This window comes from Lygodium microphyllum, chromosome 13 (genome assembly GCF_053477565.2).
Source record: "Lygodium microphyllum isolate KBCC chromosome 13, Lygodium_microphyllum_v1.1.10, whole genome shotgun sequence".
In the NCBI taxonomy this organism is placed as follows: domain Eukaryota; kingdom Viridiplantae; phylum Streptophyta; class Polypodiopsida; order Schizaeales; family Lygodiaceae; genus Lygodium; species Lygodium microphyllum.
The window spans coordinates 17,751,595-17,774,213 of NC_141147.1; the positions used below are offsets into that span (position 1 = coordinate 17,751,595).

The 22,619-nt window shown below is 45.0% G+C and overlaps 1 protein-coding gene across 1 annotated transcript; it reads left to right on the forward strand.

The window, feature by feature from the left end:
• The first annotated feature begins 777 nt into the window (after window positions 1–777).
• On the forward strand, window positions 778–10,406 carry LOC148026383 (uncharacterized). Its single transcript, XM_087690286.1, has 3 exons — window positions 778–2,268; window positions 7,785–7,969; window positions 8,939–10,406. The coding sequence occupies exons 1-3, from the start codon at window positions 912–914 to the stop codon at window positions 10,325–10,327; spliced, it is 2,931 nt and encodes a 976-aa protein (XP_087546412.1). The 5' UTR covers window positions 778–911; the 3' UTR covers window positions 10,328–10,406.
• The last annotated feature ends 12,213 nt before the right edge of the window (window positions 10,407–22,619 follow it).

Here is a 22,619-nt window from a genome sequence, read left to right on the forward strand (position 1 = left end):
TACATTATTGATAATGACCATGGACCATAAATGACCAAACTTGGGGCCTTTTCTAGAAACTTTCATAGGACGACATCGCGTTGAGCAGATATTGGCACGGTGACTGCTTCCTCCCACTGATGTGTTGGTGATATAGCCTTGAATATTGGGGCTCCGTAATTGAAGCTAATGGCAAAAGTATCCAAGAAAGGAACATGCCCTATGAAAATCAAGCAAACTCACAATGGGAAGTTGAGTGGACTTTGTTTTCGAGACACATTCACCGTGAGAAAGCACTCTACCACAAATGTCGCATTGAAGGCTTAAGTTTCAAAGTTGATTGGGGCTAGAGTCTAGACTCTAGAGCCTAATATCTATGCTATATGGCCCATCTCCAAAGAGCAGCACCTGAAAAGTTCCAACCGAAGAATTTAGATAACGTTAGTGTTGAAAAAACAACGGGGAACCGTGCGAGGACCATGAAGTCACCGCTTTCCAGACCTCTTACTTACCTGGGAACAGCGCTCGTGCCATACGAAAAAGGCTTGTGTTCCGTTACCCGAGTGATAAACGTAATCAAAAGTTTACTGTTTGAGGCAAGTTTCGAATGCTGCACTTATCCGATGTATCGTTGTGAAATTGCGACTTGCGAGTCGCGCTTCCATGTGATAATCAAAGGCTGGGGGCCCGGGGCAAGCTGTAAGGTGGGTGGTAAGCAGTCAGCGTTTCGGTCTTGACCGATTCTTGGTCAAAAACGGCTAAGGTCCCAAGGCTCTGTATGAAATACGAGGGGGCGCACTCTTGCAGCTCCAGCACATACTCACCATCTCCATCTCTTACGCATCCCAGAGCTGCTTGCTTATCTTCTCGTATCTATCGAGATCAGCTCGCAACAATCTGATTAGCTTCTTTATCTCCCGGTGCCGACGACGATGCCTTCCGTTCTCCGCAATGGCGGTCTAAGCCCTGCAGCTGCCATCTCCAGCTCTGCTACAGTTTTCCTAGTGCTCGCCATGGCCCTCACCATCATCATGGGCAGCTATGCTGTGACGTCGGCCGCAGCTGCTTGCGTGGCCCAGGACCGGACGGCGCTGCTGGCCTTCAAGGCCGCGGTGACCAAGGACCCCTCCCAGAAGCTGGCCACGTGGAAGGCCTCCACGCCGGACTGCTGCTCCTGGGAGGGCGTCACCTGCGACGCCAGCAGTGGCCGCGTGGTCCAGCTGGACGTGTCGCAGGCCAGGATGCAGGGCACCCTGTCGCCCGCCCTGGGGTCACTCTCCGAGCTGCAAGTGCTGAGCCTGCTGGAGAACAGCTTCCACGGCAGCATCCCGCCGTCCCTAGGCCAGCTCAGCAAGCTGCAGCAGCTGTCGCTGGCCAACATGATCATCGAGAGAGACAGCGGCAGCGGAGGCGGCCTCACGGGGTCCATCCCGGAGTCGTTCGGGCAGCTGCGCAGCCTTCAGGAGCTGGACCTGTCCTACAACAGGCTCACGGGCCCACTGCCCACCTCGATCGGGGGCATGGCCAGCCTGCAGCACATCCGCATCTACAATAACCAAATCAGCGGGGCCATCCCCGCCTCCTTCGGCCTCCTCGGCAACCTCTTCAACGCCGATCTGGCCCTCAACCGCCTCTCGGGCGTCGTCCCGGACGCCTTCACGGCCAACCTCACCAACCTCTTCTTCCTGTTCCTCTACCAAAACCAGATCACGGGCCTGCCCAAGGACATGAGCAACCTCAAGAGCCTGGAGATCGTGGACCTGGACAACAACCCTCTGGGCAGCAGCGGGCCGTCAGCGATCTCGGGCCTCTCCACCCTGCCCAAGCTCGGGGAACTCCACCTCAGCTCCTGCGGCCTGTCGGGTCCCTTCCCGCAGTGGGTGGCCAACATCAAACAGCTCCAGGATAACTCCGACGAGGTCACCCCTCTCATCGACCTCTCCGACAACGCTCTCACCGGCCCCATCCCAAGCCAGCTCGGCTCCGTCGCCAACCTGCAGAGCTTGGCCCTCTCCAACAACGCCTTGTCCGGTGCCATCCCAGCCTCACTGGCCAACCTCGACTCCCTCCGCTTCCTGCAGCTGCAGCAGAACCAGCTATCCGGCAGCATCCCTGCCTCCTTCGGCACAAAGCTCCAAGGCCTCACCTCCTTCAACGTCTCCTACAATCAGCTCTCCGGCCGCATACCCCAGCAGCAGCCTTTCACCACCTTCCCTGTCTCCTCCTACCGCCCTGGCAATGCGGCCCTCTGCGGGACTCCCCTCCCAGCATGCAAGGCCAGGCGGCTCAGTTAGTCTTATAGAATAAATCCATGCAAACCCAATGAATAAACTCTACATTAACTAATGCTACTCTTATAAAGTGTTCACATCAATTATCTCTTGACCCTCGTTTGATAGCGCGCTCTCTCTCTCAAGTTTGAATGAGTGAATATAAATTTTACGAAGGGCCTTATGGCTAACCAAGCGGCCTCAAAGCCTCAAAGAACAACGTAGGGAGCCAAAAGGCCACAACAAAATATAAAGCTACAATGAGAATGTTCGTGTAGGCAAAATCCATCAACAAAGCAACCACCTCTCTAAAGATCACACCAACTAAAAAAATAGAATTAAATTGCCCCAAAGTCTATCCTCAAACATGACTCACATGACTATGATACTAGAGGTCGAATAAAACATGAATGCATTATGTGTTCCCCAAATATGCCAAAGACTAGTTCGATACAAAAATGTGGAAGAAACTTATATGCTATGCTTGTAAAATGATTTTGGATAACATTTGGCCTAGAACCCACAAATGGATGACACTAGGAAAATAAAACCCCAAACCCACCTAGTAGGTAGGTAAAAGATAAATAGATGAGAAATAGTTTGATCAAATGTGGTACACAAGGCACATCTGGAAGTGGAGATCTTGTGATGTTATGGCATGTCCTCTAGGGGGAGACCCTCGATAAGAAGCAATCAGTCACACTACTTAGGTTTAGTATCTAGACAAAACTAAAATTGATTTGCTTTCTCCGTCATCCACTCATCACCCATCTCTGATCTCCTCAATCCTCTTCTGATAAGCCTAACCAGCTAAGCATTTTAGAAAATCATAATCTTGACACACAAAAGCCCAATCCAACCATGGGGAGGAAGCTTGAAATGTAGGCCAAGGGGAATGCTACCAAACCTGTTCCTCCAAGCTTGTCCAACTTAGCATCTAACCTCAAGGAACCCGAAAGTATTCAAGCATATAATAGAAATGATAAACCCAAGATTTAGTAGGAATGACATCATCTTATATAGTCAACCTAGTCATAGCATCCTATTAAGCTTATCACGTTCCAAGTGCTAATCAGGCTAGTCAAGCAACTTGGATGCAACCAACATCGTAGCTTGCAATGATTTGGTCTCCAATTTAGAGTTAGGGATATGGCAAGTAGTGAAGTGAAGGATCTCCTATCAGAGAGAAAAATATGTGAAAGAAGAAAAGACTATGTCATTTTGATTTCTCAAGGATGTTGCTCTTCACATAAGGATTGTAAGAGGGTTATTGTAGTATACCCCTGACTAATGAGTAAAAATTTTCCATGTGAATACTTCCTTAAGCATGCACGAGCATGCATTCACTTACATGCACATGGACACATGTATACCCACTCGTTATACAAAAATAAAAATTCTCTATGGAAACTCCTCCTTAGGAAAATACTCGGGGAAGTTACTATATGTATATCCTCTACATCACGTGCATTCAAGGCCTATTTATAAATATCCTTATATGTGAATAACCCCTTTATATTGCACGCTTTTGTATGTAAAATCATGTATAAAAAAGGTATTTTAAAAATACCTTATTTTGAACCCACATGATGCACACATATATTTATGAGTAACTTACCCGAGGGAAAATATGAATATGGATTTAATTGCACACAGGAGAACACGTGTGAAAAAGCTAATTTTTGCAACACCTCCTTCATCTTGTCCATAAAACATGCAAGAATTCATGGCATGCATGTGAATAAAAAAGTGGAAAAAAGAATAGTCAATGAATTAATAAAGAAAAGAAGTTCAATTCTAGCTAGAACTCTTCATTAAGAGGGAAGAGTTCAAATCCAAATGAAACTTTACATGAGAATGACACATAGGCTTCTCCCAAAAAGATCTTTCCCTTCTTATGCTTCCACTTGACAAGTGAATATTCTCCTTGTTGGGGGTAAAGGCGCCTCCGCCTAGCCGCCCGTGTGTTACTACACTGACAGTACCTGCCATTGCACACTGTAGGTGGTGGGCGCTCGTCATTGTCACTTTATTCTTTATTCTTTTAGTGACAGTTTGAATAAAGGAAGGCCGGCCACACATTGTGACTGTTGGAGTTCCCATTTTGTGTATCTCTCTTTCTTGCTCTTCCTCTCTCGTCATAGCTCTCCAAGTGCAAGCTTCGATCCTTCTCACCTTTCAACTGGTATTAGAGCATAGTTGCTTAAGCATTCTGACTTGGTTCGTGGCGTCTTCAGCTTCCTATTGAATCCCTACCTTCATTGGGTCTCCTTCCCAGGCAGCCATAGCCGACTCTCTCGAGCTCCCGTCACTCCCCGGCTTCCGGAGCACCTTCTCGATCCCTTTGGGCACTCTTAGGGCATTCCGACTAAGGTATTTATTCATCTTGTTCAGGGTTTCATACTGGTTATAGGTCTACAAGTTTGAGAAGAAGAAGGGGGTAGCACCATTGTATCTTGTTGGCTCCATATCTTGACATAGGCCTTTGTGGGCTTGTTTTGTGCCTTCTTTGGTACCTCCTTGAGCTTCCTACCACCCTGAATGAGCACAAAACATGAGCAGGAACCCTAGGTAGATCAATGTGACTTGCACCTGTTGTAGGTAGAAGATGGATAATGCCTATCTTTAGTAGAACGCCTCAAGCTAGGCTCTGCTGCTTGACCAACATCCTGTCTAGCATCAGCATGTCTAACATCTGAGCTATGAGCATTAGGTGATGCTGCGCAGTGTCTAGTTGGTCGTGGAGCGGGTTGAACGGGAGCAGATGGCTCCTCTTGAAAGATAACTTTGCGTACCTCAACCACTTTCTTAAGCTGCATATGCATTTTGTCCTCATGAAAGATGACATCATGGCTGCGGATCACTTTCTACGCAAGCGAATCCCATAGATAGTAACCCATCTCTCATGCATCTCCATAGCCAATGAAAATGCATTTGACACTCTTAGGATATAGCTTATTGCATTTGTCCTTGGGCACATGGCAGAATGCCTCACAGCCAAAGACACGCAAATGATCATAAGAGGGGGGACTTGCATGCCTATACCTCCTCTGCAACTTGAAAGTCAATGTGATTGCTAGGTGACTTGTTAATGAGATGCACTATAGTAGTAACTACCTCAGCCCAAAAGTGCTGCGGTAAGCCAGCCTGGCCAAGCATGCTACGGACCCTTTTCTAAATGGTCCTATTTATGCATTTAGCCATACCATTATAGGGTGGTGTGTCAGGGGCGGTCAACTGACGCTTAATACCCCGCTCATCACAAAACTGCTCAAAAGCACGTGATACATACTCACCTCCATTATCTGATCTTAGGCATTTTAGCCCTTTCCCAGACTAGTTTTCTGCCAATGCAGCCAATGCTAAAATGTGTCTAAGACATTGGATTTTCTCTTTATGGGATAAGCCCAAACATTACGTGAGTAATCATGTATGAAAGTAACAAAGTACTTTGCCCCACCAAGTGACTGACAGGGCATGGGCCCACATACATTTGAGTGCACAAGAGCCAAGGGCTCACCCATGCGTTTCTTACAAGACTTTTTATGTGTATTTCTAGTTTGCCTACCATACAAACAATGATCACAAGAATCAAAATGCAAAGAGTCAAAAGGCGGAAGGTACTGCAAAGCATGGAGCATTTTCATTCCTTTAAGAGACATATGCCCCAAACGAGCATGACAAAGGGATACATGGGGAATAGAACCCACAGACAAAACATGATCCAATGTAGTTCCTGATATAAGTAAGGGATAGAGGTTGCTAGACTTGGCACCTCTTGCAAGTACAAGCCTGCCCCCACGAGTAATCTTCCATGTAGAGTCTCCAAAAGACACAAAATACCTTGCATCATCAAGCTGTCCAGCTGACATAAGACTGCGTATCAGCGTACATCATGTAAAACAAAAGAGCTGCCAGAAGGAAACTGTAGCCTAACATCTACAATGCCCACAATATCAAGAGACCTGTCATCGCCAAGGCGCATAGAGCTAGACATAGTACGATAGGTATGAAACCAATCTCTACAGGGTGTCACATGAAATGACGCACCCGAATCCAAGAGCTAGCACTGTGCATACATAGAGTATATCTCAGAACTCGTGGTCCTCACAGATGTACTTGGGCTAATTTGGGCTTTGCACTCCCTAAGTATACACCTATTTGTGTTAGGTCTTGCCAGTGTTGTGTACACTTTGCCCTATTACACAGGGGGTGTGTCAACTTAGTGATGGATTAATTTAACATGCTTGGGTATTTTCTAGTTTGTATGACTGTCACATGCTGATTTATGCCTGCTTGATGCTGGTTATGCTTTGACAGTTAGTGGTTGACTTAGTGCATTCATTTTTCCTACACTTTGCTCTCATTGTGCATGGCTATAATTTATTACATCAAGCATTTATGCATGGACTATGATGTATTTTTCATGCTGAATCATCTTGATTTTATGTACTTTTGATGGTACTTGGTGGGCAGTATCATTAGCTATCAGGTTGTGGTCATTTTGCCTTGGTTTTTGGTGGTATTTTGGCTGTTTACAACAGGAAACAACAAGCAGTTTTGAACTATTTGCACTGTTTTGAATTGCAGTATGGCATCTTCTTCCACTGACAATGCTATCTTCAACATCACTAAGCTTGATGGTACGAATTATGCCGATTGAAAGTGCCATGTTTGGCAAGTATTAGTGCAAAAATTGCAGATAAAGCACTAAGGTTTAGTGGAGAGCAATGTGAAACTATGACTGATGATGAATGGATGGAGCTTGACGAGTTATGCAAGTCCACCCTCATCTTGTCTCTCACTGAACAGGTGCATTATAATGTGGTCGAGGAAGCACAGAGTGCTTGGAAGCTTTGGGATAAGATCAAGAACCTCTATGATAAGAAAAGTCCAGCAAGTCAGATGTAATGGTTGAAGGAACTTCTGGACCTGCACATGAAGGAGAATGTGACTATGTCTGCTCATTTGAGCTAGCTCCATGCTATTCTCAAGAACTTGACTTCGTAGGGCATTACTTTCAATGATGAGGTTACTCCATTGTTTTTTCTTAGGACTTTGAGTGAGTCATGGGATGTATTTCGCAGTGCCTTATATGCTTCTGCTACTACTTTGAACTTGCCTGATGTAGGGAGTGCTCTTTTGTAGGAAGAGATCAACCATAAGAACTTGGATGCCTGATCTCGTGTATCGCATGCTTTGACTGTTAGAGGCAGAGATGGTAATGGAAAGAATGACCATGGGAATGGCCATAGTAGAGACTTGCAGAAGTCTATGTCTAAATCGCATGTGGCAAGTCACACAGTAAGTCTCATGGAAGAAATGCTAATGTGACATGTCACCATTGCGGCAAGAAGGGTCATATACGCCCACAATGTCATGAGTTACGCAATGAGAATCACAAAGAGAAGGGGAAAGACAAAGTATAGGAAAAGTCCTTTGATCGTAGCATTGTGCCTACGAAAACTAGTGTGAAAATCGAGGAGATAAATGTCATGCAGATTGAAGAATCTGATGGGGAATACATACTTGCAGCTAGTTTTTGTGATGCTATGCAGTTGATTAAGATTCACTCTATGTATGTGCAGTGCTGGCTTTTGGATTCCAGTGCATCATTTCATGTTATACCATACCGTGAATGGTTCCACTCCTACCACACTGTCTTTGGTTCCATTTGTTTGGGTGATGACAGGTCACTTGCTATTGTTTGCATTGAGGATGTATGGCTATAGTTCTCTACTAGCAGTACTTTTCTGTTATAGGATGTACATCATGTACCTGCGCTTACACGTAGTCTTATGTCTATAGGGTAGCTTAATGATGCTGGGTTTCATGTATCTTTTGGGAATTATGCCTGGAAGATCACACATGGTGGACTTGTGCTTACTAGAGGTGCCAAGGCTTGGAGCCTCTATCCTCTTGTAGTTGATGGATCCTCTATTGACCATGTTTTGTCTGTGGGTTCCATCCCACATGTATCTCTTTGGCATGCTCCTTTAGGCCATATGTCCTTGAAGGAAATGAAAATGCTTTTTCTGGTTTGTAGTACTTATTGCCCCTTGACTATGCATGTTTTGATTCATGTGAGCATTGCCTTTAAGGTGGCAGACAGGACTACGAATACACATAAGAAGTCTAGAAGGACACGCATGAGTGAGCCCTTGGCTTTGGTACATTTGGATGTCTGTGGACCCATGCCATGCGAGTCTATGGGTGGTGCAAAGTATTTTGTCATATTCTTTGACGATTTTTCGTGGAAAGTCTAGGTTTATCCCATTAAGATTAAATTCGATGTCTTGGTTATGTTTCAGAGATGGCTTGCATTGGTTGAGAACCAGACTGGGCATAGAATGAAATGCCTTAGGATAGACAATGGGGGAGAATATGTGTCACAAGCCTTTGAGCAGCTATGTGATGAGAGGGGTATTAAGCGTCAGTTGACTGCCCCCTATACCCCACCCTAGAATGGTTTGGTTGGCTGCCCCCTATACCATCTAGGAGTGTGTACGTAGTATGCTTAGCCATGCAGGCCTAACATAGAGCTTTAAGCTGTAAGGTGCGTGGTAAGCTGTAAGGTGGGTGGGGGCCCGGGGCAAGCACATACTCACCATCTCCATCTCTTACGCATCCCAGAGCTGCTTGCTTATCTTCTCGTATCTATCGAGATCAGCTCGCAACAATCTGATTAGCTTCTTTATCTCCCGGTGCCGACGACGATGCCTTCCGTTCTCCGCAATGGCGGTCTAAGCCCTGCAGCTGCCATCTCCAGCTCTGCTACAGTTTTCCTAGTGCTCGCCATGGCCCTCACCATCATCATGGGCAGCTATGCTGTGACGTCGGCCGCAGCTGCGTGCGTGGCCCAGGACCGGGCAGCGCTGCTGGCCTTCAAGGCCGCGGTGACCAAGGACCCCTCCCAGAAGCTGGCCACGTGGAAGGCCTCCACGCCGGACTGCTGCTCCTGGGAGGGCGTCACCTGCGACGCCAGCAGTGGCCGCGTGGTCCAGCTGGACGTGTCGCAGGCCAGGATGCAGGGCACCCTGTCGCCCGCCCTGGGGTCACTCTCCGAGCTGCAAGTGCTGAGCCTGCTGGAGAACAGCTTCCACGGCAGCATCCCGCCGTCCCTAGGCCAGCTCAGCAAGCTGCAGCAGCTGTCGCTGGCCAACATGATCATCGAGAGAGACAGCGGCAGCGGAGGCGGCCTCACGGGGTCCATCCCGGAGTCGTTCGGGCAGCTGCGCAGCCTTCAGGAGCTGGACCTGTCCTACAACAGGCTCACGGGCCCACTGCCCACCTCGATCGGGGGCATGGCCAGCCTGCAGCACATCCGCATCTACAATAACCAAATCAGCGGGGCCATCCCCGCCTCCTTCGGCCTCCTCGGCAACCTCTTCAACGCCGATCTGGCCCTCAACCGCCTCTCGGGCGTCGTCCCGGACGCCTTCACGGCCAACCTCACCAACCTCTTCTTCCTGTTCCTCTACCAAAACCAGATCACGGGCCTGCCCAAGGACATGAGCAACCTCAAGAGCCTGGAGATCGTGGACCTGGACAACAACCCTCTGGGCAGCAGCGGGCCGTCAGCGATCTCGGGCCTCTCCACCCTGCCCAAGCTCGGGGAACTCCACCTCAGCTCCTGCGGCCTGTCGGGTCCCTTCCCGCAGTGGGTGGCCAACATCAAACAGCTCCAGGATAACTCCGACGAGGTCACCCCTCTCATCGACCTCTCCGACAACGCTCTCACCGGCCCCATCCCAAGCCAGCTCGGCTCCGTCGCCAACCTGCAGAGCTTGGCCCTCTCCAACAACGCCTTGTCCGGTGCCATCCCAACCTCACTGGCCAACCTCGACTCCCTCCGCTTCCTGCAGCTGCAGCAGAACCAGCTATCCGGCAGCATCCCTGCCTCCTTCGGCACAAAGCTCCAAGGCCTCACCTCCTTCAACGTCTCCTACAATCAGCTCTCCGGCCGCATACCCCAGCAGCAGCCTTTCACCACCTTCCCTGTCTCCTCCTACCGCCCTGGCAATGCGGCCCTCTGCGGGACTCCCCTCCCAGCATGCAAGGCCAGGCGGCTCAGTTAGTCTTATAGAATAAATCCATGCAAACCCAATGAATAAACTCTACATTAACTAATGCTACTCTTATAAAGTGTTCACATCAATTATCTCTTGACCCTCGTTTGATAGCGCGCTCTCTCTCTCAAGTTTGAATGAGTGAATATAAATTTTACGAAGGGCCTTATGGCTAACCAAGCGGCCTCAAAGCCTCAAAGAACAACGTAGGGAGCCAAAAGGCCACAACAAAATATAAAGCTACAATGAGAATGTTCGTGTAGGCAAAATCCATCAACAAAGCAACCACCTCTCTAAAGATCACACCAACTAAAAAAATAGAATTAAATTGCCCCAAAGTCTATCCTCAAACATGACTCACATGACTATGATACTAGAGGTCGAATAAAACATGAATGCATTATGTGTTCCCCAAATATGCCAAAGACTAGTTCGATACAAAAATGTGGAAGAAACTTATATGCTATGCTTGTAAAATGATTTTGGATAACATTTGGCCTAGAACCCACAAATGGATGACACTAGGAAAATAAAACCCCAAACCCACCTAGTAGGTAGGTAAAAGATAAATAGATGAGAAATAGTTTGATCAAATGTGGTACACAAGGCACATCTGCAAGTGGAGATCTTGTGATGTTATGGCATGTCCTCTAGGGGGAGACCCTCGATAAGAAGCAATCAGTCACACTACTTAGGTTTAGTATCTAGACAAAACTAAAATTGATTTGCTTTCTCCGTCATCCACTCATCACCCATCTCTGATCTCCTCAATCCTCTTCTGATAAGCCTAACCAGCTAAGCATTTTAGAAAATCATAATCTTGACACACAAAAGCCCAATCCAACCATGGGGAGGAAGCTTGAAATGTAGACCAAGGGGAATGCTACCAAACCTGTTCCTCCAAGCTTGTCCAACTTAGCATCTAACCTCAAGGAACCCGAAAGTATTCAAGCATATAATAGAAACGATAAACCCAAGATTTAGTAGGAATGACATCATCTTATATAGTCAACCTAGTCATAGCATCCTATTAAGCTTATCACATTCCAAGTGCTAATCAGGCTAGTCAAGCAACTTGGATGCAACCAACATCGTAGCTTGCAATGATTTGGTCTCTCCAATTTAGAGTTAGGGATATGGCAAGTAGTGAAGTGAAGGATCTCCTATCAGAGAGAAAAATATGTGAAAGAAGAAAAGACTATGTCATTTTGATTTCTCAAGGATGTTGCTCTTCACATAAGGATTGTAAGAGGGTTATTGTAGTATAACCCCAACTAATGAGTAAAAATTTTCCATGTGAATACTTCCTTGAGCATGCATGAGCATGCATTCACTTACATGCACATGGACACATGTATACCCACTCGTTATACAAAAATAAAAATTCTGTATGGAAACTCCTCCTTAGGAAAATACTCGGGGAAGTTACTATATGTATATCCTCTACCACTACAACAAAAAGGCTCCATAGATGCACTTGTAGACTCAATATTTGAATTGTGAAAAAAAATGTCGGGCATGTTTATTAACGCATCTATTTGCGCGTCTACAAAATCGCATCTAAAAGCTCGCTTATGACCAACAATACACGCACATTTAGACGCGCGTATAAATGCGCTACGTAAATATATAATCATATTTTTAAAAAAGTGGATATATTCATATTGTGCGTCTATACAAGGTGTATCTATGCATCTAAAATCACGTTTACTCTGAAAGTTTTTGACGAAAATAGACGTGCATTTATCTTGCAATTTAGACGCGCTGATAGAAGTGCAAAACAGAGGTATGAAAAAAAAAACCAGAGAGCATGTGGCCTGCAAAGCCACATGCTCTCTGGTTTTTTTTCCCCCATCAACATCAAATTGTATGCTTAGGGATAACAGAGAAATATTATTTCGAAGATTGGATACTGAAAACAAAACAATGTATGTAGCACACGAAATTTCATATATATAGATGAAATGTTTTTACATTATGAGTTCTAGTGCTTGTGACGTCATGGTTGCAAGCATTAGCTGAAAGTAATACATATCAAAAATGAAAATTACAAGCCAAGGGGAGGCATGCATGCATGGGGCTCCTCTATATCTCCTCAGAAGAGGCATCATCATCGCTACCACCACCGCTGCCTGTGCCACTGCCGTTGCCTCCACCGCTACTGCTAGTCCCCCCCTTCGCTATCCTCAACTGCATCAAGGTTCGCCTACACAAAGGATTAAGGTATATAAATACCATTACAAACAATAAATTAGAGTTATCTATACTTTTCATGTAAAAAATAAAACATACCTCTTCTGGTGGTGGAATCCTCATGGCGTGATTATATTGCTCCTCCGTGATGAGTCCCTCCTCGTAGAAATGCTGCCAAGTGGACGCCCGGTTATGACCTCAATGGTAGTCTACCTCTCTAAGAGTAGGCATCCTACCAACGATATGATACTACAAAACAATTTGAACATATAACGTATTAAAACACACTACATAATGAAGTGAAACAAATTACAAAATTTAATTTAAAAAAAGAAATCAAATAATACTTACAAACTCAGTCTCCCATGACTCCCTGCCACCCGATCCATAATGTGACGATCCCATGGTTGCCATCTGGATACGTCGCGCCTCTGCATGCTGGCGACTTGTCATTTTCTTCGCTGCTCTCTTCTTGGCCTCTTTCCACTCCTTGCGGTGGCAATTGGGTGGTTGATCATATCCAAGGCGCCCCTGCTCTTGTCTCAGCAATGACTCCTTGGCGTGCGTCATAAGGTGAGACCTCTTGTTATGAAGTGCGTCTCTCACCTTTGACCGTCCCCAATCATCTGAGAATTGTGAATTCTCGGGATTAGGGTACCTTTTATGTATTGCCCGCAGCACCTCTTGCCACAAACCATTTTTCTGGTGCTTGAAGGGAATCATGCAATCTTTGTATGTGGCATGCACGACACTCCTCAAGTAGGCTATCACTTCCCTCCCCTCAAAGTCATGCAAGATACCACCAACATCAGTGATAGAGTAGTACATTTGTGGAGGCTCACCTCTCTCATTTTCCGGTGAGGGTGATCGAGAGCCACCACCTAGGCAACCCCCACAAAGCCCTCAACCTCCTTGTCCTCCCACACCACTCTCCCTCCTCCCTCAACGTGCACTACCCTCTGCCTCACTTGATACACGTGCTTCTGCAGATGCACGTGCTTCGGCCGATCCATGTACCTCAGTTGATCCCTGTGTAGGCAAAGATGTGATAGGTGTCCCAGACATCACACTGAAAACATCATCTGTAGTGAGAGGGCGACCAAGATAATTGGTCATCTCCCCCATGAATTGCTCCTTGTTGAATGGGGTGCTGGAGGATCCAGGATTCCACATCTACACAAGAAAAATCATATTACCCTGTGCAGATAAAACATATTTCATATAGCGTCTATACCTGCGTCTCTGTCTGCGTCTGTCAAGGCGTCTCTGTGGGCATCTGTCAGCGCGTCTATTTCCGCGTCTACAGCCGCGTCTACACTGTCATCTGGACGCGCTGACAGACGCGCACAGTCGCACCATTTCTTCTTAAACTTGCTTAAAAAACAAAACTAAAAAACCTCCATCGATGACAAGACCCAGCAAGTGAAGAGAGAGAAGAGAGAGATAAACAAACAGAGAAACCAAACAAGATTGAGAGAGAGAAGAAGAACTCACCTTCTTTGCTTGTTCCAACGGGTGGCGGCGGCTAGGTTGCAAGCTCCTTGTTCTCCTTCTCCCTTCCCTTGGTAAGTTGCTTCAATCTTGTTCTCTTCCTTGTTGTTTGGCTCTTCTTCTTTACTCTTTGGCTCTTCTTTCCTCATGTCCTCTTTTTACTCTTATTTCCTTGCCTCATTGTCTTCATGAAGTGATAGATAGACAAGAGTAGTGATGTCGAGCTCGAATTGTAGAAAACGCGCAAAAAACGCAGGAAAGCACAGGTTTGAAAAGAAAGCCACAACTTTTTTTAAATTTTTCTATACTTGCGTGGCGCGTCTGTCAGCACGTGTAATGGCGCGTGTATATGCGCAGATAATTCCTGTTACACGCGCTTACAGACGCGCAGGAACAATTTAAGGAATCAATGCATGCATAATTAGGGAATAAATTGACCTATGTGGTGACATATTGCAAATGCACAAGTCAACCTTTGATTTATATATACATCCAATCATCAAGCCCTATCCAATCACATTTGTATAGGGCATGCCCTATCTAATCAATGCATGCATTTAGGGAATCAATTGACCTATGTGGTGACATATATAACAAAGCTTGAGGATAAGAGATAACACATTGGCAAGTCAATTGGCACATATATATGTAGTGACTTACTAGACCATCCCACTTACAATTGCATATTATCCCACTTACGTATCAATAGGTGGATAAAGCATGAATGGTTTTTAGTAAGAGAAACATAATGCAATGAAGGTGTACACGAAAGAGATAGAGAAAGGCATATTATCCATCAATCAATCAAAGATATGTGAGCTATAAGTGCACCTTGACATGATTGGAATAGCTTGCATATGCACAAGCCAACTGATTTACATCAATCTACTCATGCTATGAATTGGCATCCACAATCTTTCCCACTACATCCACAATCTCAGCCAACTTATCATCAGTAAGATCTCTAACATCATCCTCCATTTGAAATCGGCCTGTGGTTGGGGAAGGTTTTATTCCAGTAGCTGGATATTATGTTTTTACATTTATCATTGATCTCCACAATAACAACAGCCTTCAAAATTATACCCAATTTGTGCAATGCCACTTCTTTACCACCAAGGCTCAAGAATAAGGACAGAACTGTTAAACCTTGCGGATATAATTCTTTCAGTGGTGAAAGACTGTACGCAATAGTATTGACCTGAAATGAGTTGCCCAATGCATCATACCGATCTGAAAGGGTAGAGTAGCCTCAAGTGTGGTCACGATCATATCCAAGCACCAGCTCAATCTCATGGGGTTCAAGTGGGGCAGCTTGGCCTGGGCTGACCCAAACCAAGTTCCATATTTTGCATGCCAGGACAATCTCATGTTGAAGATAAGAAGGTATCTTGCTAGCTTTCTTTGTGGGAAGAAAATATTTTTCTGATCAATCCACATATAGTGCTAGGCGCACCCTATGTGTTTATGCAATTTAGCTTCTCTCTCGGATCCCATGGGGGCCAATACTTCTTTGTTTTCTGAAGCACCTCAAAGATTGTCATGGGAGCAGGGGGAAGGATCAACCTTCTTCCATCTACTGGAAGGTTATAAACATAACCACCTCAGCCTAAAGCATGCTGAAAAATATCTAGAGTCTGTGAACTCTGGATCTATGCCATTAAAATGCCGTTTGATGGTCTCCCACTCTGAATTGGAAACGTTCTCAACATTTTCAAAATAGAAAAAGGGAGGGCCTTCCATCAAACTATTCAATGGTTTTGGCTTGCCTTTAAAAAAGCTAGGAATTCCAAACCCCATGCCCTTTTTGAACTTGAAGGGTGGGATAGAACCTAGATGTGGACGTGATGTTTTTCCATTCATAGATTGAGTCTCGATCCATAAAACACTCGAGTCTTCACTGGCACTTTTATCCAAGTCTAGAGTAGGAGTAATGCTGATCTTTGTTTTAAGGCCCAAGTAAGTGTACCATAGCTTAAGGGCTCTTTCATCTACCCAGTATATTTTGCTACAGACACCTCATGAGGGTCCAACATGTCTAGTTATTTGAACACCTCGTGAGGGTCCAGCATGTCTAGTTTGATCTTTTATCTTTTACGACTAGTGCACATTATTCAATGCACTTTGGTGTGAGGGTAAACATCTTCGAACTCAACGTAAAGATGAAAAGATAAATACCCAAGATTGTGGTGTCCTTGCTCACTTCGAGGATACCAATGGTACTTCGAGTAATCATTAACTCTATTTTTTTAATTCAATGATTCAATGTGTATATTTCTTAATTCTATGGTTTTTATCATGCGCACACGTGCATGCTCAAGAATAAATTTTAGGTGGTTAAATAATTATTAAATTTGGTTTTTTAATTATGTGAATTGCAATTTTAGGTGGTTAAATAATTGTGCGTCTGTTGGCGCGTCTATATTAGCGTCTATTTGCGCGGATATATAGACGCACAATCCGCATCTATTTACATGCACGTTTACACGCAGTGATAGACGCTATGATAGACGCGCACGACTTTGCGCGTCTAACATGCGCGTCTATGCCTCGTTTCTGTTGTAGTGTACATCACGTGCATTCAAGGCCTATTTATAGATATCCTTATCTGTGAATAACCCCTTTATATTGCACGCTTTTGTATGTAAAATAATATATAAAAAAGGTATTTTAAAAATACCTTATTTTGAACCCACATGATGCACACATATATTTATGAGTAACTTACCCGAGGGAAAATATGAATATGGATTTAATTGCACACATGAGAACACGTGCGAAAAAGCTAATTTTTGCAACACCTCCTTCATCTTGCATAAAACATGCAAGAATTCGTGGCATGCATGTGAATAAAAAAGGGGGAAAAGAATAGTCAATGAATTAATAAAGAAAATAAGTTCAATTCTAGCTAGAACTCTTCATTAAGAGGGAAGAGTTCAAATCCAAATGAAACTTTACATGAGAATGACACATAGGCTTCTCCCAAAAAGATCTTTCCCTTCTTATGCTTCCACTTGACAAGTGAATATTCTCCTTGTTGGGGGTAAAGGCGCCTCCGCCTAGCCGCCCATGTGTTACTACACTGACAGTAGCTGCCATTGCACACTGTAGGTGGCAAGCGCTCGTCACTGTCACTTTATTCTTTATTCTTTTAGTGACAGTTTGAATAAAGGAAGGCCCGCCACACATTGTGACTGTTGGAGTTCCCATTTTGTGTCTCTCTCTTTCTTGCTCTTCCTCTCTCGCCATAGCTCTCCAAGTGCAAGCTTCGATCCTTCTCACCTTTCAACTGGTATTAGAGCATGGTTGCTTAAGCATTCCGACTTGGTTCGTGGTGTCTTCAGCTTCCTATCAAATCCCTACCCTCATTGGGTCTCCTTCTCGGCAGCCATAGCCGACTCTCTCGAACTCTTGTCACTCCCCGGCTTTCCGAGCACCTTCTCGGTCCCTTTGGGCACTCTCAGGGCATTCCAACTAAGGTATTCATTCATCTTCCTTAGGGTTTCATGCTGGTTATAGGTCTACAAGTTTGAGAAGAAGAAGGGGGTAGCACCATTGTATCTTGCTGGCTCCATATCTTGACATAGGCCTTTGTGGCCCTGTTGTGTGCCTTCTTTGGTACCCCCTTGAGCTTCCTACCACCCTAAACAAGCACAAAACGTGAGCAGGAACCCTAGGTAGATCAGTCTGACTTGCACCTGTTATAGATAGAAGATGGATAGCGCCTATCTCTAGTAGAACGCCTCAAGCCAGCTCTGCTGCTTGACCACCATCCTGTTTAGCATCAGCATGTCTAACATCTGGGCTATGAGCATCAGATGATGCTGCACGGTGTCTAGCTGGCCGTGGAGTGGGCTGAATGGGAGCAGGTGGCTACTCTTGAAATATAACTCTGTGTACCTCAACCACTTTCTCAAGCTGCATATGCATTTTGTCCCCATGAAAGATGACATGATGGCTGCGGATCACTTTCTGCGCAAGCGGATCCCATAGATGGTAACTCATCTCTCCTGCATCTCCATAGCCAATGAAAATGCATTTGACACTCTTAGGATACATCTTATTGCGTTTGTCCTTGGGCACATGGCAGAATGCCTCACAGCCAAAGACACACAAATGATCATAAGAGGGGGGCTTGCTTGCCCATACCTCCTCTGCAACCTAAAATTCAATGCGATTGCTAGGCGACTTGTTAATGAGATGCATTGCAGTAGTAACTACCTCATCCCAAAAGTGCTACGGTAAGCCAGCCTGGCTAAGCATGCTACTATGGACCCTTTCCTAAATGGTCCTATTCATGCATTCAGCCATACCATTCTGGGGTGGGGTGTAAGGGGCGGTCAATTGATGCTTAATACCCTGCTCATCACAAAACTTCTCAAAAGCACGTGATACATACTCACCCCCATTATCTGATCTTAGGCATTTTAGCCTTTTCCCAAACTAGTTTTCTGCCAATGCAAGCCAACGCTGAAATGTGTCTAAGACATTGGATTTTCTCTTTATGGGATAAGCCCAGACCTTATGTGAGTAATCATTTATGAAAGTAACAAAGTACTTTGCCCCACCAAGTGACTGGTAGGGCATGGGCCCACATACATTTGAGTGCACAAGAGCCAAGGGCTCACCCATGCGTTTCTTACCAGATTTTTTATGTGTATTTCTAGTCTGCCTGCCATACAAACAATGATCACAAGAATCAAAATGTGAAGAGTCAAAAGGCGAAAGATACTGCAAAGCACATAGCATTTTCATTCCTTTAAGAGACATATGCCCCAAATGAGCATGCCAAAGGGATACATGGGGAATAGAACCCACATATAAAACATTATCTAGTGTAGTTCCTGATACAAGTAAGGGATAGAGGCTTCCAGACTTGGCACCTCTTGCAAGTACAAGCCTGCCATGAGTAATCTTCCATGCATAGTCTCCAAAAGATACAAAATACCCTGCATCATCAAGCTGTCTAGCTAACATAAGACTGCGTGTCAACACAGGTACATGGCATACATCATGTGAAACAAAAGAGCTGCCAGAAGGAAATTGCAGCCTAACATCTCCAATGCCCACAATATCAAGAGACCTGTCATCACTAAGGCGCACAGAGGTAGACATAGTATGATAGGTATGAAACCAATCTCTACAGGGTGTCACATGAAATGACGCACCCGAATCCAAGAGCCAGCACTGCGCATACATAGAGTGTATCTCAGAAGTCGTGGTCCTCACAGATGTACTTGGGCTGATTTGGGCTTTGCACTCCTTGAGTGTACACCTATTTGTGTCGGGTCTTGTCAGTGTTGTGTACACTTTTCCCTATTACACAAGGGGTGTGCCAACTTAGTGATAGATTAATTTGACATGCTTGGGTGTTTGCTGGTTTGTATGACTGTCACATGCTGATTTATGCCCGCTTGATGCTGGTTATTCTTTGACAATTAGTGGTTAACTTGATGCATTCATTTTGCCTACATTTTGCTCTCATTGTATATGGTTGTAATTTATTACATCAAGTAGTTATGCATGTGCTATGATGTATTTTTCATGTTGAATCATCTTGATTTTATGTACTTTTGATGGTACTTGGTGGGTAGTATCATCAGCTATCAGGTCGTGGTCATTTTGCCTTGGTTTTTGGTGGTATTTTGGCTGTTTACAACAGAAAACAACAAGCAGTTTTAAACTATCTGCACTGTTTTGGATTGCAGTATGGCATCTTCTTCCACTGACAGTGCTATCTTCAACATCACTAAGCTTGATGGTACGGATTATGCCTATTGAAAGAGCCATGTTTGGCAGGTATTTGTGCAAAAATTGCAGATAAAGCACTAAGGTTTAGTGGAGAGCAATGTAAAACTATGACTGATGATGAATGGATGGAGCTTGATGAGTTATGCAAGTCCACCCTCATCTTGTCTCTCACTAAACAAGTGCATTACAATGTGGTTGAGGAAGCACGGAGTGCTTGGAAGCTTTGGGATAAGATCAAGAACCTCTATGATAAGAAAATTCCAGCAAGTCAGATGTAATGGTTGAAGCAACTTTTGGACCTGCACATGAAGGAGAATGTGACTATGTCTGCTTATTTGAGCCAGTTCCATGCTATTCTCAAGAACTTGACTTCGCAGGGCATTACTTTCAATTATGAGGTTACTCTATTGTTTTTGCTTGGGACTTTGAGTGAGTCATGGGATGTATTTCGCAGTGCCTTATGTGCTTTTGCTACTACTTTGAACTTGCCTGATGTAGAGAGTGCTCTTATGTAGGAAGAGATCAACCGTAAGAACTTGGATGCCTCTCGTGTGTCACATGCTTTGACTATTAGAGGCAGAGATGGCAACAGGAAGAGTGACCGTGGAAATGGCCATGGTAGAGACTTGCAGAAGTCTATGTCTAAATTGCGTGTGGCAAGTCACAGAGTAAGTCTCACGGGAGAAATGTGTGTGGCAACTCACACAGTAAGTCTCATGGGAGAAATGCTAATGTGACATGTCACCATTGCGGCAAGAAGGGTCATATACACCCACAATGTCATGGGTTGCGCAATGAGAATCACAAAGAGAAGGGGAAAGACAAAGTACAGGAAAAGTCCTCTGATCGCAACATTGTGCCTAGAAAACCCAGTGTGAAAATTCAGGAGATAAATGTAATGCAGATTGACGAATTTGATGGGGAATACATACTTGCAGCTAGTTCTTGTGATGCTACACAATTGATCAAGGTTCACTCTATGTATGTGCAGTGTTGGCTTTTGGATTCCAGTGCATCATTTCATGTTACACCATACTGTGAATGGTTCCACTCCTACTGCATTGTCTTTGGTTTCATTTTTTTGGGTGATGATAGGTCACTTGCTATTGTTTGCATTGAGGATGTACGGCTACAGTTCTCTACTAGCAGTACTTTTCTGTTATTACAGGATGTATGTCATGTACCTGCACTTACACGTAGTCTTATGTCTGTAGGGTAGCTTAATGATGCTAGATTTCATGTATCTTTTGGGATTTCTGCCTAGAAGATCGCACATGGTAGACTTGTGCTTGCTAGAGGTGCCAAGGCTTGCAGCCTCTATCCTCTTGTAGTTGATGGATCCTCTGTTGACCATGTTTTGTCTGTGGGTTCCATCCCACATGTATCTCTTTGGCATGCCCCTTTAGGCCATATGTCCTTGAAACAAAAGAAAATGCTTTTTGGTTTGTAGTATTTACCGCCCCTTGACTATGCATGTTTTGATTCATGTGAGCATTGCCTTTATGGCAGCAGACATGACTACGAATACACATAAGAAGTCTAATAGGACACGCATGAGTGAGCCCTTGGCTTTGGTACATTCGGATGTTTGTGGGCCCATGCCATGAGAGCCTATGGGTGGTACAAAGTATTTTGTCATGTTCTTTGATGATTTTTTGTGGGAAGTCTGGTTTTATCCCATTAAGCTTAAATTCGATGTCTTGGCTGTGTTTCAGAGATGGCTTGCATTGGTTGAGAACCAGATTGGGCATAGAATGAAATGCCTTAGGATAGACAATGGGGGAAAATATGTGTCACATGCCTTTGAGCAGCTATGTGACGAGAGGGGTATTAAGCGTCAGTTGACCGCCCTCTATATCCCACCCTAGAATGGTTTGGTTGACTACCCCCTATACCATCTAGGAGTGTGTACGCAATATGCTTAGCCATGCAGGCCTACCATAGAGATTTTGGGCTGAGGCAGTCAGTGTAGAGCTGTGCATATCATAAATAGATCACCTTCCAGTGGTTTGGATTTCTAGGTTGCAAAGGAGGTATGGACTGGGAAACCTCTGTCTTATGTGCATATACGTGTGCCCAAGGACAAGCATAGTAAGCTGGATCCTAAGAGTGTTAAATGCATTTTCCTTGGCTATGGATATGCAGGCGAGATGGGTTATCGCCCTGGGATCCGCAAGCACGGAGAGTCATCCGCAGCCATGATGTAGTCTTCCATGAAGAGAAGATGCATAGGCAGCTTGAGAAGGTGGTAGAGATACACACAGTTATATTCCAGGAGGAGCCACGTGCTCCAGTAGAGCCTGAAAACCAATTGGATAGCTTGCAGCAATAATTTGTACACATGGCTAGGGTGTTGTATAGGCAGCAGAGCCTGCAGTGAGACGGTCTACTAGAGATAGATTTCCACTTGATAGATTTGAGCCCTTGATGCATTATGTCTTGGTTACATATGTAGGAGATCCTCTCACCTATGATGAGGCTATGCGCAGGGGTGACAGTCACTCCTTGGAGACAACTATGCAATCTGAGACATGCCAGCTTATAAGCCAAGACTGGTTGCTAAGGGTTTGAAATAGGAGCATGGAGTTGACTTTCATGAAGTTTTTTCTCCTGTGGTCAAGATGACCACCCTACACTTGGTTTTGGCCTTAGTCGCGCAACTTGACTTGGACATGTATCAGATGGATGTCAAGACTGCATTCTTGCATGGGGATTTGCATGATGTGATTTACATGGAGTAGCTTAAGGGCTTTGCAAAACCTGGCAGGGAGCACCTAGTGTGTGTTGGGGTAAAAGGCCTCTGGGCCTGTCCGTGTACACTGTGACCCCGGGTGGCTTGGCATTACTTCAGCTCGGATTGAAGACC

Bases quoted from the DNA above. Each gene is read 5' to 3' on its own strand.
- LOC148026383 (XM_087690286.1), top strand. From the start codon at position 912: ATGCCTTCCGTTCTCCGCAATGGCGGTCTAAGCCCTGCAGCTGCCATC. The intron at 2,269-7,784 runs GTTAGTCTTATA...ACATACTTGCAG, and splicing joins ATGCAAGGCCAGGCGGCTCA to CTAGTTTTTGTGATGCTATG. The intron at 7,970-8,938 runs GTATGGCTATAG...CAATCTGATTAG, and splicing joins CTATTGTTTGCATTGAGGAT to CTTCTTTATCTCCCGGTGCC.